The sequence below is a fragment of the Fusarium solani genome (genome assembly GCF_023522795.1).
Source record: "Fusarium solani strain SB1 chromosome Unknown bctg00000011, whole genome shotgun sequence".
NCBI lineage: Eukaryota > Fungi > Ascomycota > Sordariomycetes > Hypocreales > Nectriaceae > Fusarium > Fusarium solani.
Genome location: NW_027072149.1, coordinates 1,508,779 through 1,523,484, shown reverse-complemented (window position 1 = coordinate 1,523,484; position 14,706 = coordinate 1,508,779). Strand labels below are relative to the sequence as shown.

The following is a 14,706-nucleotide window of genomic DNA, read 5'->3' as shown; positions in this document are numbered from 1 at the left end:
CTCCGGTACTTCGTGGTACTAACACGGTGCTTTTGCACACCCTGTAGTTACAGGGGGACAGAATTCCGTCCACGTCAAGCCGCCGAGATCGGGCGGGGTGGCTGACGAGGCCGCGAACCGGCTCTTCCCGCTCGGCTAGTTGCGGCTATATTTTCGTCGTGGGCAATCACCACATTGGATCAATCAATCCACAGCGCAGATATTACAACTCCCATTTTCCAGTTGTAGAGATGGTACCATTCCATAGAAACCGCGAATCGAAATATTATCATCGATGGACTTCTCAAGAAATACGAAGTGACCGTGTTTATCCTGACATTCTACAAATCAGTTAACAACTCTATCACTGTACCGAGTGACATGAAGCCTACGGAGCAGGAAGGAATGTTGCGAAAGGATTTCACATCGTTCACTTCCGATACATAATAAACAATCAAAGCAACAGAAGTTAATCCAAGAAGGCACAGTATCAGACTACCGATCCTTGAGCAATTACTAGCAATCATCTTGGTTAGGTTCTCTAACACATCAAGGTCAGGTGCACCGAGACCTAGTCCCCAATGGCCGCATTTTAGCTGTCCACCGCCTGGCATCATAGATCTCGATATCAGAGCGTTGGGGACAACTTCCTATCATGGGGCATGAGTCTAGTACTCTGTGCAATTGTATCACAATCCAGGTTCCTTGTCAACATCGTAAAGTAGACGGTTTACACAGTCAAGGTATCATATGCCTTCCATATGTCAAGGTTCATACAAAGCAGTAATAGATTGTAGGTTTTTAGTTAATCTCTGGTACAGCATTTCTCGTCACCTATGGCATTGAAAGTGCAAACAGGGTCCCTTCTGGCTTGGTTAAGCCATTGAAAAAATAACCGTAATGAAGATGTGGTGAGTTCACTACCAGAGTTCCCAGTCTCCGCCCTTCGTTCATACGTGCAAAGGAGGACAGACGCCAGCTATTCCACTCACAGATATACGATTGAGCGAACTAGAATCCTCTGTATATGTTGCTCGAGCTCCGGCATATACGGGGCTTTCCTTGGGTATGGGTCCAAAGTGCTTCCGAGGGTGCCGGCAGACCCATGCAAACTGGTGAATTTCAAGTCGAGTCCCGGTGTTCAAAATGGCCATGTTCACAAGCTTCCTATATAGTATTCAACATGTGAGTTTTAGCTTTACATGTATTCTCCGGATCACACCGCCTTATCAAACCGAAAGAGCGGCCTCGTCTTGTCGGTCAAAGCCCCAAAGGACGGACCTCGGCGCTCATGTTCCGGACAAGTTGTCCAAACTTCTACACTTCCAGACATCGATGGGTACTGATAGCATGTGTGAAATTGTTTTTCCGTAAAGAAGCCCAGCCTACCGACGCGCTTGTAGGGGTTGAGTGCTAAAGATGGAACCGCATCTCCATAAATCGTATGAATGGCGGTGAACTGGCCATTTATGGTTTCCGGACCAATTCGCGGCCACTTGTTTCCTCCAATCGCATCGGACGGAGGCGTTTGCTCCATCACGTTAGACAGCCTTGCGTGTAGATTACAGGATCATACAAGAGGAGTGCCGTTTTAGGTTGTTCCCGAGTAACCACACGACTTGACGGATTCTCCGTCGGTGCCGGTCTCATCGTGAGAGGCTGAAAGTGCCTATGGGCGTGCCGAGATCCGGCCACTATCTGGCAGTCGAAATGACTGGAGATATATGAGGGAACTGGTTCCCCCTAAACTAGAGGCAATGAGATTGGGCCTCTACTAGAACACCTCATAGTCCAATTCCAGCCCAGTTTGGTAACCCACCGTCAAAATGGTCAAGCTTTCGTCCTTCCTCTCTGGACTGACTCTGTCAGCTGGCCTGGTCTCCGGCTATGCCAACCCAAAGGCTTGCTCGGGAGTGTGCAACAACTCACATGATCCCACCATAATTCGACGCTCCGATGGCACATATTTCCGTTTTTCCACTGGTGGACGCATTGCTGTTCACACGGCGCCGTCCATCGAGGGACCATGGACCTACAAGGGTGCCGCACTTCCTCAGGGCTCCAAGATCAACCTGCCTGGAAACCAAGACCTCTGGGTTTGTACTTACCCATCTGAAGGCTACACGTATGGAGCAGGCGTCTGACATCTACTAGGCCCCGGACGTTATCCGGATCGGCAACGTTTTCTATCTTTACTATACAGTTAGCGAGTTCGGAAAACAGAACTCTGCTATCGGCCTAGCCCGATCATCATCCATGGATGTGGGCACCTGGACCGACGTGGGAGCTACAGGCATTCGCTCTGATGGTACTAAGGCTTATAATGCCATCGATTCAAACCTCTTCAAGGATGGAAACACCTGGCGCATGTACTTTGGCAGCTTCTGGAAGGGCCTGTTCACCGTGCCCATGAAGAGCACTCCCACCAGCATCGCCAGCGGAGCGGGCTCGTCCAACGTTATCTATGAGCCTGTGACTACAGCGGTTGAGGCTCCTTACATGTTCAAGCAGGGCAACTATTACTACATGTTCTTCTCAAAGGGCAAGTGCTGTGGCTTTGACAAGGACAGACCTGCTGCTGGTCAGGAGTACAAGATCATGGTCTGCAGATCCAGCTCTGCCACCAGTGGTTTCGTTGACAAGAGTGGCAAGTCTTGCACCAACGGAGGCGGTACTGTTGTGCTTGAGTCCCACGGTTGGGTCTACGGACCTGGAGGACAGGGCGTGTATAACGACCCTACTCATGGCACGGTAAGTGTTCTTTGACAATGCAAACTGCTCTCCCAGCTGTTTTTTTGCTAACATGAATATACAGGTCCTCTACTATCACTATGTGGACACAAGGATTGGCTATGGCGATGGACAAAAGGTCTTTGGCTGGAACACAATCAACTGGTCCGGTGGATGGCCCACTATCTAAGCATACTTTTGACCTTGCTTTACGAACCGCACAGTGAATTAGCTCACCTGTTTCGTGATGGAACTTGACACAAGTAACAGTCAAGGTCATGACTGGTGCCTTATGATTCTTGGAACATGATTTATCGAACGAATATTGTACATAGAACATCAAATCTGGATTAACGACAGTTGCAAGGGGAAACTCGGTCGATTTGCCATTGCTGTTCTCTCTCACCAAAACCTGTGATTATCTTGCGGCTGAGATACCATCTTTAAACAGCTGCAGATATCCCACCCACGATCCCCCGAGAGACATTGCAGGGAACAGCGGGACACGCACAGAAAGTCCAGCATTAGACTTTCCAAAAAGGGAGCCGTCACCGTGTAGCGAGGTGGAAAACCGAATTACTGGTCTTGTTCGTACTTGACCAGGCGCTGGGTTGCCGTCTCGGTCTTGTGGAATCGCCAAGGCTTGACCTTTCGTTCAAAGAGTTCGTCCAATTCGGCAGCCGATCGACTAGTAACTCTTGTTAGCTATGAACTTTGTCAAAGTGTTCTAAAGACATACCCAGCGACTTCAGGGATCAAGAGCCACATTCCAATGACGAATGGAAGGCCAATGCCGGCGTAGAAGAAGCCAGTCTTGAAGCCCCAGTTCCACTTATTAGCATTCACCATGTACGGTGTAAGAACAGACATGATGAGTCCTCCGAGAGAGTTGGCAGAGGCAGCAAAGCCCGATGTGTAAGGACGAAGGCGCTGTGAAGAGATCTCGCCAACAAAGCCCCAGCCAGCGGCACCGTTGGCAGCAATACCAATGTCTGGCACACGGAATTAGCATCGTGACTAACACAAAGAAAAAGGAGCATGACTTACTCCAGAAGCATGTGAATACGACAAAGATATATGTAGTGGCTCCGACTTGGGGGGCAACTCCAAGGATGCCGACAACAACACATGTCACCCACATCATGGTTGTCGCGATACAAGCCATCAGACGTCGACCAAGCCAGTCAACCAGGAAGACTGCAGCGACGACAGTGACGATTTGGAGAGACGTAGTGATGGCCTTGATGGAGAAGGGATCTGACAGACCGGCCTGCTGGAAGAAGTAGGTACCGAAGGTGCCAAAGAGGGCAAGGCCAGTGAATTGCTGTGTCATAATAGTCCACAAGGCAGTCAAGGTCCGACGGCCGTCAGTTCCGTGGAAGATGGAAGTCCAACTCTCCCTGCGCTGCTCTGCAGCAACAGTTCGCTCGTGCTCGATGGCTAGTTCGAGGAGGTGATACTGGTGGTCCACATCGTAATCCTCGACGCCTCGATGAAGCCAAGTGAGGACCTTCTTGGCTTGTTCCTCGCGGCCGACGGTAGCAAGCCAAGCCGGAGACTCTGGGAGGATGAGGTAGATGATGAGCATGAGGCCAATTTGACCCCACTGAGTGTAGATAGGGGTCAGCCAGTTGTACGGGTGAACCTTGCTCATGCGTTGAAGAGCAACATGGGTGAGGAAGGATCCAAGAGTCCACCAGAAGCTGTAGCACATCAGGAGGCCACCTCGGATCCGAACAGGGGCGACTTCGCTGATGTATCCAAGTACAGTCGCCTGGAGACAGCCGACCCCATATCCTGCCAGCATCTTTGCCACCAGCCACACTCCCCAGTTCCTGGCCAAAGTCTCGGCAAGAACGCTCGTGAGGAGTACGAACCAAAGCCAGTACATGCCAACCTTTCGGCCAAACCTGGCATTGATGAAAGACACAGTCGTCTGGCCGATGATTTGACCGACGTTCATACAAGCACCCCAGCCGCTAATGATGGGAGCGTCGAGATACTGTTTGCCCTCGGCATCGACCTTCGTCGCGAATTCTCGAACGAAGCCCTTGTTGGCAATAATACTAGCGCTCATACTATAGAAAGGTTGGCGGCTGTACATATGCATCAGGGGCTTTGGGTATAGGCACTTACGCGACTTGGTATCCGTCAGTAGCAGCACTAAAGGCGGCCAAGAAACAGATCAGGCTGACGAGCTTGAACTTCTTGACGGTTTGCCAGTTGGTCAGCGTCTCGTAGCCGGAGGTGACCTGTCCCTTGGCGACGGCATCTTCAACGATTTCACTGGGCTTGATGGGGGCTTCGATTTGATCGTCGTGCTCGACAGTGGTGTTGGCGGCCTTTTCGGCCGAGGGCTTGGGCTCCGAGTTGTTTGCCATGTTGGAGATGGGGATGGTAGCTTGAGTTGATGAACAGAGGTCCTGAGAATGCAGGCTCTTTGCCTCTTTTTGTAGTTGGCGTCTAGAGCCTCTCCGAACAGTAGTGTAGGCCTCGCTAGCCCAATTCTGGATGGGCTGACTCTGGCCTGGGGTGTCGATCCGGGGATACGACCCACGGGGTATGGTGGTTGCAAACTGCTAGCGCTTCAGCAGCCGGTGGGGTGCTTCCCCATGGGACGATGGGACGTCCAGACCAGTCCATCGGGTTCATTTTGGTGATATGCCAAGCCGTCGCAGTGATTCTGTTGGTGTAGGTAGGGATAGCTGAAGACATTAGTCTCGGTCCATGATATCCCGAGGTTAAAAACCACATCAATTTAGGACCAGACGGACATCTTTCCGGACAAACTGGAGGAGGAAAACTCGCGAGAAAGGAGTGCGAGTAGATGCCGATTCGCCAAGAGGGTCGTGTGATCAGCACCACTGTTGGTTGCTTGGCTAGACCCTGGTAATTAACCAAAATGCTGTCCTGACGAGCAGAAATAAGGTAAGTATTAGAAAAATTCGACATGTCTTTGCAACTTGGTCGTGAAGGGCAAACGACGTTGAGGTAGCTGCATTGAATCCCTTGGTTGACGAGGCACTGGGGCTACCAGCTTGCAGGCTACCCGTCGGCCATCTGAAAGATCGGTACCTCTGTTCATCTCTACATTGTCCTCCCACTGAGCCCACATGATTAGAGTCTAGTGCTCCTATGCGATTGACTCAAGGATGAGGGACAAACCGAGCAGATGTGACCTTGTCAAGGCCAGTTTGCGGGGAAGCAGGTGAGGATCGTGGAAAGAGAACCCTGTTGGCTGAAGAGGAGGCCAACCGCTACTGGGGTTTTCCGACAGGTTCTCCGACAAGCCGAGTACGCGGGTTCGGTATGCAACCCTCCATCACGAGTCGTTTCCCGACGGTTTCCCGACAGCTAAACCTAGCTAGGGCCAGCGGTTGGGGGCGGAATTGGAGAGCGTAACTCGTTGTGGCACCTCAAGCGAACGCTTGGCTTCATCCTTCGGCAAGAACCTCTCCCTGGACATCGTCTCGACCAACTCAGCTCTTGTTCTCACTACGGACGATTGCGGGGAATGACACCATCATGATTTTCGTACAAACGAACTATAAGTCGTCCAACCCTACCCGATGACCCCCTTGACACACATCGCCCACAGCGGATGTCTAAACTCCCTGTGTCATAATGCCGACGCCACGTGCAATCAATCCCATTATACCGGGCTTCGCTCCGGATCCTTCCATTGTCAGTGTCTCCGGCTGGTACTTTCTCGTCACATCCTCTTTTCACTTGTTTCCGGGGCTCCCAATTTACGCCTCTGATGATCTTGTGTCATGGAAGCACATCGGTCAGTTGCATTACCCCTCTCTGCTGTTCTTCATGTTGACTGATGGAACCAGGCAACGCAATTAATAGACAAGCCCAGTTAAGTCTCACCAAATCATCAACGAGGCTCTCTGCCCCAAGTCCATCGACAGGAGGCAAGATTCTTCCAGCCACCGCTGGGTTGTACGCTCCGACAATTAGGCACCACGATGGAACTTTTCACATTGTGTGCACCAACGCCGTCTTCCAGAAGGAGACTGGAGTGGTAGATAAGCACAACTTCGTCATCTCTACTACAGACATTTGGAGGAGCACCTGGAGCGACCCCGTCTACTTTGACTTCGTTGGCATCGATCCAGACCTCTTTTTCGAAAACGGCACGACATACATCACGGGATCCGCAACCCCTGGGCCTTGGACTCGCATCAACTGCTTCGAAATTGACATCGAAACTGGCAGGGCCTTGTCAGAGGAGCGAACTATCTGGAGAGGTTCCGGAGGCGTTTACCCCGAAGGTCCGCACATTTACAAACGCAATGGGTGGTACTATCTGCTCATTGCTGAAGATGGCACCCACGTTACTCACATGATCACCATGGCTCGGTCAAGAAGCATCTGGGGCCCCTACGAGCCGTGTCCTCGCAATCCTGTCCTTACTGCACGAGATACCGATGAGTATATCCAACACACTGGCCACGGTGACCTGTTTCAAGACTATGATGGCCATTGGTGGGCTGTGTGTCTGGGCGTCCGAAAGGACACTCAGGGGAGATATGCCATGAGCCGAGAAACATTCCTCACACCTGCTGAATGGGAGGGTGAATGGCCAACCTTGGCGACCGTCAAGTTAAGTGCCGATGCTTCGAATCTCAAACATGAAAGGTTTTCACTCTCCGTGGAGCCAGGCGTGGACTATGTCTACATCCGAGATGCTCTTTTCGGCCACTACAACTTCGATGCACCTAGCTCCGGTATCACACTAACAGCGACCTCTGTAGATCTCTCTGACCCTCAAGCCTCTCCTTCATTTGTTGGAAAGAGGCAGAGATTGTTGCAAGGAACAAGCGGCGTTGTGGTTGCCAATATTTCCGACGCCTGGGCATCTGGCAACCTCAAAGGCGGCCTGGCTTACTACAAGGATGAACATCGACACTTTCGCATCTTTTTCGACGCCTCCGATACTAGCATTGTCTTTCAAGAGAAGAATGAGGCCCAGGAGGTTTCTAAGACAACTCGACACGCTTTGGAAAGAGTTCCCGAGAATGTCTCGTTGTTGATGAAGTACACGGAGCAAGAATTTCACCTGCTGTACGCCCTCAACTCCGAGCCGGAAAGGTCTTGGATAAGACTCGCCGTTGTTGATACGTTGGATATGACAGACCCAGACTTTGTCGGGCCGGTCATTGGGATTTTTGCAGTTGCTGATACAGAGGGACTCGAGGTCGGATTTCGAGATTTTCACTGTGATTGAAGTCCAGGAAGATGGGACGAGGCTGCAAGTGGACAATTTGACGGCATTCTGCTATTACTCTTATAGCCACTACCTTGGAAGATTGGATAAGGTGAAGCAGATGGGCACTTGAGGAAACCCATCTTTTTGTCTTGGAATGCAGTTATTGGTGGGTTCACCCTTTGATGTTGAAGGAAATCAATCAATTGATGGCAATGAAGATTGTCTCAAGCAAGGAGCCTAAAAGCTGCACCTTTTCCTCATGACCCCTGAAGAAGATGAGAGTGAGCCATCAACCCAACACTCTACTCAAAGGCCAGGATAGAAGATCGCAACTCTGCGCCCTGTTGGTCGTGCGTCTTCTCACCATTGCTTTGATGTCTTCCAGTACGCTGCGACCCCAGCCGCTGGTGAACCAAGCGACCGAGTGCGCTTCATGCAATAGAACACAGTATCGAGCAGTCACAGCAAGCGCAACCTCGTCTAAATCTGCCAACAGTAACAGAAATTCATGTGAGAGGACAACTGGCCATGATGTGACAACCCGCCATTCATACGGCGTGGGGGCGTATTCAACAGCGTGCTCGACACAAGCAATGAGGTCAAGAATTGCTCGCTCAACAATGTGGCTTGACCTAGGATCATGCAAATGGCATCGCCAAAAGTGCCGTTCTAGTTCGTGTAGGCTGTCTAGCAGTTGCTGCAATCGGACCGTGGGTTGTCTTGAGTACTGCCGTGGATCGAACAGCGGTGCCAGGCGACCCTGGTGAATGACGTCCTCTGACGACTTCAAAACAGCGTACATGCCGCGTAAAACGTGGAAAATGTCGACAAGATCCTTTAGAGTGGGTTTGGGGCCGTCTTGGTCGTCGTGAAATACTGCCAGTGAAGCGAATGAACCAATTCCCAGGAGAACCCCGGCTACAAAACAGGCGTGGCTGACTTCGGGTGTGAGGTGCACCAGCCGAGAGCTGATACCGCGAGCGGCTTCGGTCTGATGTTGCAGACCTCGTGTCCAATATGCATGCCTCTGGCTTGGGTTGAGGTAAGCCAGGTGGAAGGCCGCCACGGCAAGGACCTGGTGCATCAAGGCGTCATCGTGAAAAGCGAGTCGGGTATATTCGACCTGATGAACGTGACGAAACTCGACAGATCCTGGCAAAGTATATGAGGCCGACATGTCGTAGTGATGCATCAGTTCCATGTCGCTGGTCCACGATTGTGGCGGAGGCGGCTCGCTTGCTTTAGGAATCATGAAAAAAGGGGTAAGATGCGGGGATGGGCCTTGCCAGGGAAACTTGACCAGTCGGTCGTCATCGCCAGAGCTCTGGTTCCTGGAGTGAGAATACATCCCCGGCATTGTTGCATGATGGGCCACCTCGGTGGTCGGCACATGGTCGTCTGCCTCATTCGACCTTGCTGGAAGCTGTGGTACTGTTGCAACTAGGCTACATGCCCACCCATGCCTCGCACATGCAGCACAGGGAACTGCTTCGTCGCACTTGCATAGCCAAGTCAGTTGCTTGTCATGCTGAGACACTCAATGAGCAAACCAAGAGCGCGGGGGCACTGACCTTGACACGTCGTCTCTTACATTTCGCGCAGCCCAGACGAGATTTTGAGTGACCGGGACGCATTGTGAAGGCAGACATTTCAAACGCCGCCACAGTAGGTATTCAACAATAGGAGTATCTGAAAGGAGATGGTTTTCGCTTGAGGAATGATGACACTCGAGGAGAAACTGGCCTCGAAGCTCTTGAGCGACCGATGATGTGCTACAGATCCAAATGGCGTGCTCAAGACCGCCTCGGACGGCAAGGTACTAAGAATCGCCCTGTTTCTACTACATAAATATTTCATATAGCGGGCGTGTTGATTTGAAACTCTTATATTTGTATTTCAAAGCTACCAGAATGTCCAGTCTCAGCCACACACCCAGCTGTGACGCTTCCCGCAAACCCCCCCGTCTTAGACGATTCTCACAGCTTGAGCTTCGCCAGTCCCTTGCAGCAGCTGGCTCTACTCTCGCCTCTCCATGTCCTACAGATACCTTCTGCTATTTGGTGAATGTCCCAAAATTCGTTTAGAGTTTCCATTTGGATCCCTCAGGTCGCCTTCCAGTGCGGTTGAGAATCAAGTACTGGAGGTTCGAGACCAGCGTGGCAACGACAGCAGTCGCAACCAGGGACAAGATGACTGTCCAGCCTCTCGGATAGAAAGGCGGACTATCGTCTGACCGGAAAATCTGGGCGCCCACGATGCCGGCCACGTTGGCACCCATGATGTGAATCGCCATTGTCACGGACCTCTCGGCCTCGGAAATACAGTTCATCGAGAGCCATGATCCATGAACAGGGTCTACCCCAGTGAAAGGCATGCTGATTAGCACTCGAGTCATCGAAAGTGTGAGAGGCGAGGGAAGACAACTCCGGGGAGGTGGTACGTACGCCAACTGGTGGAAAAGAAGTTGCCTACAGCAAGAAGACAGAATCTCGCAATTCCGTCTTGGCTGTGGATCATGGATCGATTGGCAATCTGGAGGGTCTGAGGTCAGATTCGAGCCCTATCACCCCAGCGGGCAGCGTACCATGAATGCAAGGTTACAAATCAAAGCAACGAGAACGACTGGACCGCGCGATTTGAGCTTATCCCTGAGGCAAAAGCTATTAGTGCCAAGACGTGGTCGCTTGGATAAGATTACACACGAAATAAATCCACAACTGAGATTGCCGATCAAAAGAACCCATGGAGGGACAGTCATCATGGCGATGGCGCTCAGGTTACTGAATCCCATACCGGCAACCAAGGATGGCGAATATGTTCCAAGACCCTGGGCTGGAGAAATAGCTGCTATCGTGGTTATGACATGTGGCAGGAGTCGCCAATTCGTGAGCTGTATGGTTGGGTAGTGTCAGTGTCAAGGTTCCCATTGCTCGATCTAACACGTGTCAGGGTTGAGGTAGGCGTCCACAGAACATACCACACGGCGAAGCTCCCCCCACGTGACATTGCTACCAACCCTGACCCCTTTAGTTGGATCGTCGAGGATGATTCTTTGGCGAAGGATCTGGCTTTCACGCTCGTCGAAGTAGCGCCAACCGAATATCGAGACTGGATCAGTTGGTGACCTGGGGATAAAAAGAATGAACAGAACTCCAGAGCAGAAAGACATGAGACCCTCGATCTAGTAATGCCGTCTGTCAGTACAGAACAAAGAGAATGTGCCATGAGGAGATTACAGACAATGAAGAGCCACCGCCAACCGGACAATCCACCATGACCATGAAGGTTACCGATACTGAAGGGAAACGTATGGGTCAGAAGAGTTTGTCCTTAACGGTCAGAGAGAGTACATACACCCCAAAGGCGATGAGGCCACCGAGAGCAGCCGCTGCCATGGAACCGGCGAAATAAATCGAGAAGCGTTTTCCCGTCTCAAACGTCTTGTACCAGTTCGTCATCAGATAGAGACCTGCAGGTATGAATCCGGACTCGCAGATGCTGAAGAGATGAGAGAGCATGTCAGTTTGGCCAAGATCAAAACGGAAAGGTGATATTCTAACCCCAAGAGTAAACGAGTTGCAATAAAGGCGCCCAATCCAGTTTGCAAAGCCTGAAAGGTTCCAACAAGCGACCTGTGCAGACCATGTTGTTAGTTGGCAATTTCTGCTGCCGATTTGGAGGGCCTCACCATGCAATGATCTGGAAACCAATCCAAGTAGCTGGTCCAACTCTGTATAGAATCATGTTACTCGGAATCTGAGCATGATTCTGTCAATGCTTGTCTAAGAAGAGAAGGGGGCAGTGTGTTGCGCATAGGTACCTCAAAGATGACAATGCCCGCAGATAGAAGCTGCTGGCCCACGTTGAAGTCATTCTGGGTGATGCCGACATCTTGCAGAAACCCATTGTTCAGAGAGAAGGCTCTATGCAACCGTCAGCGCGACTGTGCGATATGAGAAACGAACCATGGCTATTGTTCCGTACATATTTGACCGGTTGAGTGTTAGTGTGGAGAAGCCAAAGACGAGAATTGGCAGAATCAACCAGTCGACCCTGTTATCAGTTCAGCATCATGGTCAGCAGAATGGCCTAGAAGAAACCGGCTTGGCCATGGATGGTGAGCCGGTAGGACGACTGACTTTCTGAGCAATGCTGCCTCCTCCTCTTTGCTCCAGAACGAGTTGGAAGAATCCCCACTCTCTCCATCTATACCGATGGTTCCTTGAGACGCATAAGTATGCTTCTCGTCTGAACTTTGGCGTGGATTCTGTTCTGCTGTCATGGCTGCAGAGGCTTTGCGACGAGACTTGAGCAACTAGCTAGTGTAAAGGGGTGAAAGATCAACATAGACTTGGTTGGTGCTCAGGGGGCAGTGTTGGATGTCAGACTGAGGTGGAGTTTTGTAGGTCTTCCGAAGACGACAATATATGTCTTCAAGAAAGCACAACACATTGGTCCATGTCTAGAAAATGATACCAGCAAAGCGCAAGATAACGCCATTCGATACCCTGCAACAATTGTTCAGATGCCCCACAGCGGTACGAGGTGCATTAGCGCGGCAGCTCCATCGCTTCCCCTTGCTTGGTTGCAGGCGAAGCATCCAGTCCATAAGTAAAGGTGTGCGCGGCAGCGCCATGAGATTAATCCCATCAACTCCAACCATCACCTCATTACAACAAGAAATTCTCAATTCCTGCTACTCAAGGACTATCCTCAGCTCGGCGAGAATGCATCTTCGGAAGTCTCTCGTTGCGGCAGCCGGGCTTACACAGTCCTCGCTGGCCCTGGCAATTCAGGACCAGAGTCCCTTGGGAATTCATCTCTACGGCAACTCGGAAGTGACAATTGGTCGACGGCCTAATGTGATTTTGATCTTGACAGATGATCAAGATCTGCACATGAACTCCTTAGACTACATGCCCCTGCTTCAAAAGCACATGGCAGATCAAGGCGCCCAATACAAGAAGCACTTTTGCACCACTGCAATCTGCTGTCCCGCGCGTGTCTCGCTGCTTACTGGAAGACTCGCTCACAATACTAATGTGACTGACGTCTATCCGCCATACGGTAGGTCTGAGCGTTCAGTTTGGATCTGAAGATGCTAAAAGGTTCTGTTCTGCAGGTGGCTACCCCAAGTTTGTGAGCAACGGTTTTAACGATGCATACCTGCCTGTCTGGCTGCAAGCCGCGGGCTACGACACGTACTACACAGGAAAGCTCTTCAACGCCCACACAGTCCAGAACTACAACAAGCCATGGCCGAGAGGCTGGACCCAGTCAGACTTTTTGCTCGACCCCTTCACGTACGCCTACTACAACTCAAGCTTCCAGCGCAATCGTGACCCTCCACGAAGCTACGAGGGCCAGCACAGCGTTGACGTCCTCGCAGAGAAGTCCTACGCCTTCCTGAAGGAGGCCGCCAAAGCTGATAAGCCCTTCTTCCTGGGCATTGCGCCCCCCGCCCCCCACACCGACGTAGAATTCAACTGGGCTACCGCTCGTGATAGCTCGGCCCTGCATCTGGGAGGCGTCAACGCCACTGTCACCTTTCGCCCGCCAGTGCCTGCGCACCGGCACGAGCACTTGTTTCAAGACGCCAGAATACCCCGAACGGAAAACTTCAACCCCAAGACGCCGTCAGACAGTGCTCGGTGGATTCAGCAGCGGCCCCCAGTCTCCTCTTCGGATCTGGAGCTGTACGATCATTTCTACCGGCAGCGCCTGCGGACACTGCAGTCCGTAGACGAACTTGTTGATGGTCTGTTGGATCGTCTAGACAGACTGGGCTTGCTTGATAACACCTATGTGTTTTACACGACGGACAATGGCTTCCACATTGGTCATCATCGCCTCCCCCCTGGCAAGGAATGTGGCTTTGAAGAGGACATCAACGTGCCACTACTCGTACGCGGACCTGGTGTCCCTGCTGGCACTCGGACAGATGTAGTCACAACTCATACGGATCTGGTTCCGACCATCCTCAAGCTGGCTGGGGCGGCTCTGCCGGAGGATCTGGATGGCACCGCGATCCCGCTGTCTCGAGAAGACTTGTATGAAGCGCAGGCCACACGCCACGAACATGTGACGATCGAGCACTGGGGTTTTGCGAATTACGAAGGAGGGGAGCTTGATATTGGGTTGCGCATCCCTAACAACACATACAAGGCGGTCCGCATCGTCAGCCCGGACTACAACCTTTACTACTCGGTATGGTGCAGCGGTGAGCATGAGATCTACGATCTCAAGGTAAGACAACCTTCAAGGCGTGCAGTTGAACCAGACTGAGACTAACCACGCCCTGGGCGCGAAACAGACCGACCCCTATCAGCGTCGGAACCTTGTGTCTGTGGAGGGTAGCAAAGTTGACGGCGTGCCCCTGCATCGCCTTATCTCGCGCCTGGATTCGCTCATCATGGTACTAAAGTCTTGCAAAGGGGCGACATGCGCGCGGCCCTGGGTTGCCCTTCATCCTCAAGGCAATGTGCAAACTCTGCATGACGCACTGTCGCATCGCTTTGATGCGTTTTACTCTCTGCAGCAGCGTGTTGGTTTCGATCGCTGCGAGCTGGGCTACATTGTTGACGCCGAAGGACCGCAGTTTGACAACGACGGTCTGGTCTACCAGGATGGAGTTAGGGCTAGCGAATGGGTGTGAGCCAGTTGAGTCGGAAGACGCAGAGAGCTGGTGGGCGGATCGCAACGCTGTAGCAACTGTAGCTTGCCACCCAGCTTTCATAGACACTATACCAAGTCTGAATGAAATACACCATGTCACTCAT

General features: G+C 51.7%; 6 protein-coding genes across 6 annotated transcripts; 3 read left to right on the top strand and 3 right to left on the bottom strand.

Moving 5' to 3' along the window:
* Nucleotides 1–1,805: 1,805 nt before the first annotated feature.
* MRS44_015570 (uncharacterized protein) lies at nucleotides 1,806–2,899 on the top strand (the record flags this gene model as incomplete). Its single annotated transcript, XM_046282155.2, has 3 exons — nucleotides 1,806–2,075; nucleotides 2,134–2,730; nucleotides 2,795–2,899. The coding sequence occupies 3 exons, from the start codon at nucleotides 1,806–1,808 to the stop codon at nucleotides 2,897–2,899; spliced, it is 972 nt and encodes a 323-aa protein (XP_046130289.2).
* Nucleotides 2,900–3,285: 386 nt separating this feature from the next.
* On the bottom strand, nucleotides 3,286–5,090 carry MRS44_015569 (uncharacterized protein; the record flags this gene model as incomplete). Its single annotated transcript, XM_046272200.2, has 4 exons — nucleotides 3,286–3,397; nucleotides 3,449–3,701; nucleotides 3,757–4,787; nucleotides 4,846–5,090. 4 exons carry the CDS (start codon nucleotides 5,088–5,090, stop codon nucleotides 3,286–3,288), a joined length of 1,641 nt encoding a protein of 546 aa, XP_046130290.2.
* A 1,243-nt stretch (nucleotides 5,091–6,333) lies between these two features.
* MRS44_015568 (uncharacterized protein) lies at nucleotides 6,334–7,945 on the top strand (the record flags this gene model as incomplete). The annotated part of the gene is made up of 2 exons (XM_046272201.2): nucleotides 6,334–6,496; nucleotides 6,549–7,945. The coding sequence occupies 2 exons, from the start codon at nucleotides 6,334–6,336 to the stop codon at nucleotides 7,943–7,945; spliced, it is 1,560 nt and encodes a 519-aa protein (XP_046130291.2).
* A 271-nt stretch (nucleotides 7,946–8,216) lies between these two features.
* Nucleotides 8,217–9,284, bottom strand: MRS44_015567 (uncharacterized protein; the record flags this gene model as incomplete). The annotated part of the gene is made up of 1 exon (XM_046271131.2): nucleotides 8,217–9,284. One exon carries the CDS (start codon nucleotides 9,282–9,284, stop codon nucleotides 8,217–8,219), a length of 1,068 nt encoding a protein of 355 aa, XP_046130292.2.
* A 723-nt stretch (nucleotides 9,285–10,007) lies between these two features.
* On the bottom strand, nucleotides 10,008–12,209 carry MRS44_015566 (uncharacterized protein; the record flags this gene model as incomplete). The annotated part of the gene is made up of 10 exons (XM_065619265.1): nucleotides 10,008–10,282; nucleotides 10,372–10,459; nucleotides 10,512–10,817; nucleotides 10,905–11,052; nucleotides 11,282–11,425; nucleotides 11,488–11,559; nucleotides 11,616–11,683; nucleotides 11,748–11,850; nucleotides 11,912–11,980; nucleotides 12,067–12,209. 10 exons carry the CDS (start codon nucleotides 12,207–12,209, stop codon nucleotides 10,008–10,010), a joined length of 1,416 nt encoding a protein of 471 aa, XP_065475337.1.
* A 352-nt stretch (nucleotides 12,210–12,561) lies between these two features.
* MRS44_015565 (uncharacterized protein) lies at nucleotides 12,562–14,582 on the top strand (the record flags this gene model as incomplete). Its single annotated transcript, XM_046282156.2, has 3 exons — nucleotides 12,562–12,994; nucleotides 13,050–14,173; nucleotides 14,241–14,582. The coding sequence occupies 3 exons, from the start codon at nucleotides 12,562–12,564 to the stop codon at nucleotides 14,580–14,582; spliced, it is 1,899 nt and encodes a 632-aa protein (XP_046130294.2).
* Between the last annotated feature and the right edge of the window lie 124 nt (nucleotides 14,583–14,706).